The sequence below is a fragment of the Myotis lucifugus genome, unplaced genomic scaffold (genome assembly GCF_000147115.1).
Source record: "Myotis lucifugus unplaced genomic scaffold, Myoluc2.0 scaffold_6, whole genome shotgun sequence".
Classification (NCBI taxonomy): Eukaryota; Metazoa; Chordata; class Mammalia; order Chiroptera; family Vespertilionidae; genus Myotis; species Myotis lucifugus.
The window spans coordinates 14,572,857-14,583,491 of record NW_005871054.1 but is presented as its reverse complement, the minus strand read 5'-3'; the positions used below and the strand labels follow the sequence as shown (position 1 = coordinate 14,583,491).

The window sequence follows — 10,635 nt, the reverse complement described above, 5'->3', positions numbered from 1 at the left end:
CAGTTTATAGCCACTCCATACTCTATTTTATAAAGGGCTACTATGCAAAGGGTCCCCTTGGGAGTTCGCCGGGAGGATTGGAGTTCGGTTGCTCGGCTATGACATGTGCTGACCACCCGGGGGCGGCGTGAGACATGGCAGGCAACCAGCGACGAGGGCAGGCATCCAGTGGCGGTGGCAGGGCATAGAGGGAGTGAGGGGACGAGGACACAGGGAGGCATGCAGATGGCGAACCTGATTTGTTCTCTCTCGCATGCCAGGCTCTAGGCATCGATGTTTCTAACTCTCTATCCCATCTCCCTTCGTCTCTGTAAAAAATCAATAAAATATATTTTAATAAATAAATAAATAAATAAAAATAAAGATAACTTGACCCAAAATCAATAGTTCTTTCCCCTCTGTACCAATACTGTTTCTAAATCATTCTACAAGAAACAGTAATATTAGAAATTAGGAATGTAACTTTCATCATTAAAAATAATTGTATATGATCAAATGATTCATAGGCTGATTGTCTTTTTAAAAATACATATATTTTATTGATTTTTTCACAGAGAGGAAGGGAGAGAGAGAGTTAGAAACATCGATGCGAGAGAAACATCAATCAGCTGCCTCCTGCAAACCTCCTACTGGGGATGTGCCCGCAACCAAGGTACACGCCCTTGACCAGAATTGAACCTGGGACCCTTCAGTCTGCAGGCCGATGCTCTATCCACTGAGCCAAATGGGTTAGGGCAGGTTAAGTGTCTTGATTAAACTGAAACCATGAATCATCCATCACATTCTTTTAAGGCTTGCAGAGTCTTCTAAGAAAACACACCTATCTTTAATGCAATTTTCTCAGGGTTGTGTATTTTATCTTGTCAATGATTAAACTACACTTTAGTGCTTGTGTTAAGAACTATTTACTGCCCTGGTTGTTGTAGCTCTGTGGTTGAGCGTCGACCCATGAACCAGGAGGTCATGGTTCGATTCCTGGTCAGGGCACATGCGGTTGCAGGTGTGCCGATTGAAGATTCTCTCTCATCATTGATGTTTCTATCTCTCTCTTTCTCTCCCTTCCTCTCTTTGAAATAAAAAACATACTTTTTTAAAAAAGAAACTGTTGCCGAAACCGGTTTGGCTCAGTGGATAGAGCGTCGGCCTGCGGACTGAAAGGTCCCAGGTTCGATTCCGGTCAAGGGCATGTACCTGGGTTGCGGGCACCTCCCCAGTAGGAGATGTGCAGGAGGCAGCTGATCGATGTTTCTCTCTCATCGATGTTTCTAACTCTCTATCTCTCTCCCTTCCTCTCTGTAAAAAATCAATAAAATATATTTTTTAAAAAAAGAAAAAGAAATTGTTTACCTATTGTAAAGCACTTGAACTTGCAATATATAGAATCCTCCCCACCCCATCCCTACCTCCCTTCAGGAAGTGATTCCAAGAATGAGCAGTGATTTCCTTTTCTGAAAAAGGAAACAAGATTGAAGGTACCTGGGTTGAACTGTTTATAGGCACTTATGGGTATTTGTAGGATTAGCTTGAACTGAGATAAAATAAAATTAGCATCAGTAACAAAGAGGTGTTATTTCCTGTCTCCAGGATTTGTAGGACCAGAGCTTCAAAACAAAAAATAATGAAAAGCCTGTTTCCCCTTCTAAAATTCAGTATTCGTTTCTTTTTCTCATACCTAGCTAAAAAGGAAAAAAAAATCTAAAGCTTTTTTATTGTGATAAAATATACATAAAATGAATCACTTTAACCATTTTAAAATGTAAAATTGAGTGGCACTAAGTCCATTTACATTGTTGTGCTACCATCACCACTCTCCACCTCCAGTAACTACCCTCCTACTCTGCCTCAATAAATTTGTCTCCGTACCTCATATAAGTAGGAATCATACAATATCTGTCCTTTTGTGTCTGGCTTATTTCACTTAGTTTTCAAGATCCCTTCATGTTGTAGCATGTGTCCGAACGTCCTTTGTTTTTAAGGCTGAATAATACCCCATGTGTGCTTATATCACACTGTGTTTATTCATCCATTGATGGACACGGCTTGTTTCTACCCTCTGACTATTGGGAATAGTGCTGCGGTGAACATTGGTGTACAGTCAAGTAACATCTTAAACTGCAATGGAACCCCACCACTTTTTCCTCTTTCCTCTCCTCCATGCCCCGTCCCAGTCCAGGTCTCAGCCCCTCAGGGCAGGGACTGAAGCTACATCAGCCCCACAGGTGTAAAGAGGATTTTTTAAAACAACCTTTATCTTTACCCTTTCTCCCTTGGCTGGACTTTGTCCCGCCAGGTTTATTTATAAACCACACAAGCTCATTAACCTGACCAAGCATTTCAGTAATCCACCTTTGTTACTGCAGGAAGGCACTTGTCAGGGATAAGGCAGTGAGACATGGCCGAGAAGAAAAGCCAGAGAGACTCTATTGGAATGGATGCCAAGGGATGCCGAACAAACAATGGGTTTGTCCAAAATGAAGACATCCTGGAAAAGGACCCGGAGCCGGGCAGCCCAACGGACAGGCCACAGCTCTGCTCCTTGCCTATCCTTGACCCCCAGGAGCTCGACTTCAAGGACATCCAGCCGTACGCCGGGATGCCCAAGGAGGTGCTGTTCCACTTCTCAGGCCAGGCCCGTTACCGGGTGCCCCGCGAGGTCCTCTTCTGGCTCACCATCGCTGCCGTGCTGGTGCTCACGGCTGGCACCATAGCCATGATCGCCGTCTCTCCCAAGTGCCTCGACTGGTGGCAGGCAGGACCCATGTACCAGATCTACCCCAGATCGTTCAAGGACAGCGACCAGGATGGGAACGGAGATCTTAAAGGTGCCGGGAGAGGGGGGGGGGGGGAAGTGTTGGGTGGGGCCAGGATGGGCGAGGGGGGGGGTGGGGGGGGGGGTTGTGTGGGGAAAATTGTTGTATTCCTCTCTCTGTCCTTGAAACCGAATTATGTCCGGGTTGTATGGTAAGCACATTCCAGTAGGACTGGTCACACCTTGTTTATGATGTTTTTGAAAGCCATTCAGCAAAAACCAGAAATTCTTCCGGTATGATGAAAGACTACTTGGAGGCCTTTGAGCCCCCCCCCCCCCCCCCCCCCCCCCCCCAAAAAAAAAGTGTTTCATTTACTTCTCACTAAGTACATATGCTTGGTTGGTCATCAATGCTGACTTCTTACATGCAGCAGGGGTCCTCCTGAAAGTGTCCTGCTTCTGTGAACTTAATAGCCGATCATCTCACGGTGGCAGCTTGGAATTTCTTTGCTGTCACATGTAGTGGCTAGGTGAGCAGTCTGGCCCAGAGTTTCTTATTAGTGAATAAAACGTAGGTAGTATTTCAGCAAAATATTGTGATGTCATTAAAAAGTGTAGGCTGAGACTTTAAAGCAGGGGTCCTCAAACTTTTTAAACAGGGGGCCAATTCACCGTCCCTCAGACCGTTGGAGGGTCTGACTATAGTTTTAAAAAAAACTATGAACAAATTCCTATGCACACTGCACATATCTTATTTTGAAGTAAAAAAACAAAACGGGAACAAATACAATATTTGTATGTGCATGTGGCCCGCGGGCCGTAGTTTGAGGACCCCTGCTTTAAAGCATAAATGCTGAGAAATGAAGGAAAGGAAAAAAGGCATAGCAGTGTGCTGGTCATTACTTGAATTAAAGGTTATTTAAAACAACGTCTGTATTATTAAAAATAAAGTAACAATTGTATTTTAAAGTTACACTGATAATCTCCTAGTGAGTTAAGTGTAGAAGGTTCTTATTTATTGTTTAAACCAGTGTAAAAATGTAAAATTATGCCAGACAGCAGGTATAAACTGGAACTGTTCTGGGGAAATCTGTCGATATGGTCACCCTAGTTAATGGCGGCAATGAGAAATAAATAAACCGGCCCTGGCCTCGTAGCTCAATTGGTTAGAGCATCGTCCCAATACACTAAGGTTGTGGGTTTGATTCCTGGTCAGGGCACATACAAGCAGCAATCAATGAATGCATAAACAAGTGGAACAAAAGATTGATGTTTCCCTTCCCCTCTCTCTCTCTACCTCTCTCTCTTTCTCTCTCTCTTAAATCAATTTAAAAAAAAAAAGAAAGAAAGAAACTAATTGGGTGTTGTTGTTTTTTAAAGAAAGAAACTAATATGGTTGTTTTTATAGTGATATTTGGTTTAAAGATCGGAAAACAGAATGGTTATTTAATTGAATATGGGGAGTGGGAATGAGCTTAATCTAACCTTAAAATAATACAAATAAACTCAAAATCTCCAACTTTTCTTTTGCACTCATATCATTTTCTCTCTTTTTAAAAATCTTCCTATATCTTCACTAATTGAAATACTGTTAGTCCTTCAAGATGCAGTTCAGACCCATTTCCTGCATTCATGTTTATTTCTCCCTCTAATCCTTCCTCATCAGCGTGCTGCCCTCCCTCCCAGAGCTCCTACTGTGCTTTGGACTTTGTTTATGGCACCTTCCCACACTGCCTTGTCATGGGCTGGGCGATCCCTTCCACACCCTCCACCCCACCCGACCCCCAATGGCCCTAGCACCTGCTGCCTTTTATGTAGTATGTGCTTAGCAAAAGTGACAGTTTTTGACAAAATAGACCTAAACTCCCTAAAACCAAAGATACATGCCCCACTTCCTGGGTCTCCCTTTGTAACTGTCTTCTAGACACGGTCCTTTCCCCCACCACGCCCATGCAGAAGTAAAGCATTCCTGTGAAGCCTTTTAGAAGCTGAATGGGCAGAGGTGAATAAGCAATCACCATGAATTTATATGGGAAAATTGTTGAGCATCCCCAGACCCAAACATAACCTATCAAATCATACCAAGTAACACATAAAATCTAAAGTAACACTAACATAGAGTAAAAGCAGGAAAAAGTATGATATACAGGGCACATCTTGCTAACAGATGCACAAAATAGAGATAAAATGCAGATGCTCAGACACAGTTCAAGGCTATGGGGCTTGATGCTGAGATGCTGAGCATAGTTCCCTGGAAGGAGCTTGGCAGGGCCATTCTCGGCTGCTCTGGGTACCACCGCCTCTGTAACAGCTGCTGCAAAAACAAATGCTAAACACGCTTTTTTCGCTTTTCACCTTTTTTCTTGAAAGTGAAAATCCTCTTCGATTTCTTTCAGTTAGCAAAAACAGGTATTAATGTACGTTTTTGTGTTTTGTTTTTTGTTTTTAAAGCACAGTGGAGTCATGGGACTTTCAAAAAGTGGGGGATACCTGTATACCCCATTCATCTCTTACATTAGTCATTTCCAATAACTTTTTCTTGAAGAGCTGGCTGCTTCCTGTAATCAATAGGTATTGGTCCTTGAGGTTGAGGGGCTTTTGTTATTATTTGAAGAAACCATTGTAGGTTTCAGTTTGGTTTTGGTGATTGCCTTCTGTCCCCTAGACTAGAGTGTGAGTCTAGGATCCCTTTTTTACTTCTGCTTTGTGTCTGTCCAGCCACAATATATTTTTATTGATTTCAGAGAGGAAGGAAGAGGGAGAGAGAGATAGAAACATCAATGATGAGAGAGAATCATTGATTGGCTGCCTCCTGCACGCTCCCTCACTGGGGATCGAGCCCGCAACCTGGGCATATGCCCTGACTGGGAATCGAACCAGTGACCTCTTGGTTCCTAGGTCGACGCTCAACTGCTGAGCTACACCTGGCTGGGCCAGCCCATGGTTTTTATCATCTTGTTCCTTTGTGCCCATTCTTAAGATATATCATGCTGTTGTCCTGACTTAAATCAAAATCCTTTTGCTGCCTGTTGACACACGGTGAGGTCTCAGAGCCACCCATACGGGGGAATTGAGGCACAACAAGGACAAAAATGGGCAGCCTGTGACAGGGAAAGAGCCCCATGCCAGGGGCAGGTGACTGTTTGGGGCACAGTGATCTCTGGTCTGCTGTGCGACACTGACAGGCTCTGACTGTAGGAGGCTTCTAGGGGTCCCACTGAAAGTTACTGGAGATTGAATACTAGACAACTCCTGAGTCTACATTTAAAACTCTGAATTAGAAGCAAGCAAACAAACACACAAAAAAACCCACCACACTATCTGCTAATTACCCTACAAGGTTCCAAGTACATAGCGTTTCATTCCCGCACCTCTTCTCAGCCAAGCCTAGAATTCCCGTCTGTGTACATTCTCGTCTTCAGCACTGTCCAGAGGAAATAGAATTACAGATGTAATCTTACATTTTCTAGGAGCCACATTAAAATAATTTTTAAAAATCAGGTGAATTAATTCTAATAATGTACTTTGGTTAATATTTCAACATATAATCACAATAAAAATATTAATGAGATTTTTGACATTCTTTCTTTTCATAGTAGGTTTTCAAAATCCAGTGTGTTTTCTATTTACAGCACAACTCAATTCAGACTTAGTCACATTCAAACGCTCAATAGCCACAGGTGGCAAGAGGCTCTCAGACTGGACAGCGCAGCTTAGACTAAGGGACCCTAAGGGGCCATGTGTTATTCTTCTCTGTGCCTTGGCTCTTAGCCCAGCATGGGGCCTAGATCAGGTGCTCAAAAACCATGTGTAAAATGAATGAACAATACTGTATCTTGGTTTTAAATGTGTAAAATGAACAAGCCACAGACAGATTTTATGTTATTGTAGCTATATTAAAGGTCAAAGGTTATTGCTAAAAGACTAATTTGCTGTTGTTTGTAGAACTAAACCTTGCTATTTGAATTTTCACTCAAATTCAAATTCTGTCTCAATATACATATTTTGATTTTAAGCATATTCCTTTATTTTTAATCCTTCAACCAAAAAAACCAAACTTCATTTACTTACTTTTCATGGACTTGATTTTTTTAATTTTTTTAGGTATTCAAGATAAACTGGACTATATCACGACTTTAAATATAAAAACTGTTTGGATTACTTCATTTTATAAATCATCCCTTAAAGATTTCCGACACGGTATTGTAGATTTCCGAGAAATCGATCCCATTTTTGGAACAATGAAAGATTTTGAGAATCTGGTTGCAGCCATACATGATAGAGGTAAACCAAATGGACATTGGGTCAGAGGGGTGGGGTTTGAAAAAAGCATTTCTCTAAATGCTTCCGTAAAGCATTTTTTCCTGACCTGTCATGTATTATTCTAATATAATCTTTACCTAACATTTGAAACATTTTCATTCATTAGGTTTAAAATTAATCATCGATTTCATACCAAACCACACCAGTGATAAACATGCTTGGTTTCAATGGAGTCGTACCCGGACAGGGAAATATGCTGATTATTATATCTGGCACAACTGTTCCCATGAAAATGGCATAACCACACCACCCAACAACTGGGTAAGTACCAGCTTGCCTGGTTTATAAAATAAAAATGATCAGATCTTCAGGGATTAAACTGCATATTTATAAAGCCCTTTTAAAGAAAAAAAAATTAATGGGTATAGTGTATGAGAAGGGGAAAGTTTCCCAAAGAAATAAAAATAAGGTGCCCAAGCCTCCCAATGTCATTTGGATTCTGATTTCATTGTAGAGCTACTCTATTAGCCTTTCCTTCCCTCCTTCCCTCACTTCTCACTTTGTCCCACTTAGATTCCAGGCCCCATTAGTTTCATAAGTGTCTTGCTACGCTCCAGAACCCCTCGCCTTTCTGACATTTTGCCTTCCCATCCAACAAAACCCTAGGCATAAATGAACCCAACTATCCACTTTTCTTTCTCGGAACCTTTGCCTTTGGAAGTAGCACACACTCATTGTCCCCACCTGAAGTGAGCCATCCAGTCTCTTTGGGAAGTCCAACAGATCAATGCCCTCCCTCCTCTGCAAACATCCTAATTGCATTCTCCCTATCTTATCACTCTCAGCAGTAAACTCTACTGTTCAAACAGAGAACAGTAGCCAGCAAACCTGCCCCGCCCTCACTCCCACCCTCTTAATAATCACTTCTTTTGCAACAGAGGTTACCAGATTTACAAATAAAAATCCAGGAAGCCCGCCCTGGCCTTTTTCCCTCATTGTTCTCCGTATTCATTCATGTAGTTTGGTATGTGTAGTTCATACAATATCACTGTGTAAATATTCTATGATTTACTTACTTTCTCTCTCTCTCTCTCTCTCTCTCTCTCTCTCTCTATATATATATATATATATATATATATTTAAATTAATTTCAGAGAGGGAGGAAGAGGGAGGGAGGGATAGAAACATCAATGATGAGAGAGAATTATTGATTGGCTGCCTCCTGCATGTCCCACACTGAGGATTGAACTCAAAACCCGGACATGTACCCAGACCAGGAATCGAACTGTGATCTCCTGGTTCATAGGTCAATGCTCAACCACTGAGCCACCCCAACTGGGCTGCTTACCTACTCTTTAGCTAATGGAAAGTTGGGCTGTTTTGGTTGTTTTTACTATTAATGATGCCATTGTAGACATTCTCATTAATCTATTTCTCCTGGGGCACATGTGAAAGAGCTTCCTGAAGGCAAATGCCTAGGAGTGCAGTTACTGGGGGCAGGATACCACATGCTTAACTCTACAAAGATAATGCCAAATTGATTATCGATGTGGTTGTACCTATTTATATCCCTTCCAACAGCATAAAAATACATATTTTCATTAATTGCTCGTACTGCCAGACTTTGTAATTTTTACCAAGTAAACATAAATTGGTAACACATCGAAGTCTTAATTTTATAGTTATCTAATTGCTAATGATGATTTATCTAATTACTAATAATGTTGAATATCTTTTCACGTATTTATTCACTTGAGCTTCCGTTTCTGTGAAACACCTGTTTATGGCTTCCCTATCCCCCAACCCCCATTTTTTTTTGTTGAATTGCTGGTCCCTCTGAAATGGATTTGTATAGTTCTTGTATTCCGGATACCGATTTTTTTTTTCTTGGTTATATATACTGTAAATGCCTTATCCTGGTTTGTGTCTAGGTGGGCCATGAGGTGAGCTGGCAAGGGTATGTTTCCTCAAAAGGCAGCAGCCAGTTGTTACCATAGAAGTGTGGACCCACTGTTATTAGGGCTTCCAACTAATACAAAGAAAACAATGCACGCAGTATTTGGCACTGTACTGATTCCCTCTTTCTGGAAACACTCACACCTCGGCTCCATGCCATGGCTCCCCTAGTTGACTCTCCTACATGTCCCACCACTCCTTCTCAGTCTACTCCAAGGGCGCTTACATGTGAGAATTCCTCAGGGCTCTGCCTTGGGACATTTGTTCATTTCATGCTAAAGAGAACATCTGGACAACATTGAAAAACAGAAGGATTTTGCAACACATTGCGACCACGTTTGGGGATATTAAGCCAGTGGGTGGCATTTTAGGAATTAATTTGCCTAATCCTCTCCCTAGATTCTAAGGAAAACTCTAGGGATTTGTACACCCAGCCTGGGATGAGGGTCAGGAATGGTAATTATCACGTTTTTTTTTTTTTTTTAAAATATATTTTATTGATTTTTTACAGAGAGGAAGGGAGAGAGATAGAGAGTTAGAAACATCGATGAGAGAGAAACATCGACCAGCTGCCTCCTGCACATCTCCCACTGGGGATGTGCCCGCAACCCAGGTACATGCCCTTGACCGGAATCGAACCTGGGACCTTTCAGTCCGCAGGCCGACGCTCTATCCACTGAGCCAAACCGGTTTCAGCATATCACGTTTTTTTATGGGCACTACTATCATATGAATGATACCAAGTAACTGATTTGCTATTTTCTGTTTGCTAGCTAAGTGTATATGGAAATTCCAGTTGGCACTTTGACGATGTACGAAACCAATGTTATTTTCACCAGTTTACAAAAGAGCAACCTGATTTAAATTTCCGCAATCCTGATGTTCAAGAAGAAATAAAAGTGAGTACAGACACCTACTCAGACTTCTCTATGACGTGGTGCTTAAGTGGTTATTTGATACACTTTATGTTGAACAATAAATGTGCGGGGAAAATCAAGTTGTGTCGTTAAATTCTGGGATTAAGGAGTCAGTCAAATGCAAACATAGACTCTCAGATATGTTAGTGGCGCCTTCCTTCTTTTAACCCAAAATAATTGATATGGGAGGGAGGCAGAAACACCTGGTACCCACCTGAGCTCTGAGTTGCCCCTGTGCCTAAAGGGGTGGTAGACAAGCAGGCAATTACAATGAAGTAATTGCTGAGTCACCATGCAGTGGGAAGTAGGAGTGCACAGGGAAGGCACCTAGCCTGGGTGTCCAGTCGTGGAGTGGGAGAGATCAGGGGAGGTTTTTCAGATGAAGCAATGATAACTAATGGGTGAGTACAAATGAGCAGGTTTCGAGGCATGGGTGGGAGCGTTCCAAGCAGAGAGAAAGCATGGAGAATGGCACATTAGAAGTGTCAGGAGTTTTCCAATATGACTGGGACATGGCGTATAAAGCAGGAGCTTGATTCAACAAGACCAGAGAAGGACTAGGTCTGAGCGGCATTGAAGGTTGTGGTAAGGCTTTGGGTGTAAAAGGTCTTAGACAGAAAAATAATATTTGATTTGCATTTTGAAAAATCAACCTGAGTTTGGAAAAGAGGTTGAGTAGAGCAGGTTTGGAGCAGAGAGAGGCCAGGAAGAGGGTGGTACAGTAATCAGGGAAGAAATGCTGGGCTTGGA

At 42.0% G+C, this 10,635-nt stretch overlaps 2 protein-coding genes across 4 annotated transcripts in view; one reads left to right on the top strand and one right to left on the bottom strand.

Annotated features, from left to right (window-relative positions):
- SLC3A1 (solute carrier family 3 member 1) overlaps positions 1-10,635 on the top strand; it is a 69,807-nt gene that overhangs the window by 41,643 nt on the left and 17,529 nt on the right. For 2 of the 3 annotated variants that reach the window (XM_023747263.1, XM_023747258.1), the window contains 4 exons: positions 2,361-2,822; positions 6,854-7,033; positions 7,179-7,333; positions 9,742-9,867. In XM_023747263.1, coding sequence (XP_023603031.1) covers positions 2,393-2,822; positions 6,854-7,033; positions 7,179-7,333; positions 9,742-9,867 — 891 coding nt within the window. In that variant the 5' untranslated portion in view covers positions 2,361-2,392. Of the gene's footprint in view, positions 1-2,248; positions 2,823-6,853; positions 7,034-7,178; positions 7,334-9,741; positions 9,868-10,635 lie in introns of those variants that run through there. The other variant, XM_014447676.2, reaches the window with a different exon arrangement.
- PREPL (prolyl endopeptidase like) overlaps positions 6,119-10,635 on the bottom strand; it is a 53,580-nt gene continuing 49,063 nt past the window's right edge. The window contains exon 11 of the mRNA XM_023747250.1: positions 6,119-6,173. Within this exon, the coding sequence (XP_023603018.1) occupies positions 6,137-6,173 (37 nt within the window). The 3' untranslated portion in view covers positions 6,119-6,136. The remainder of the gene's footprint in view (positions 6,174-10,635) is intronic.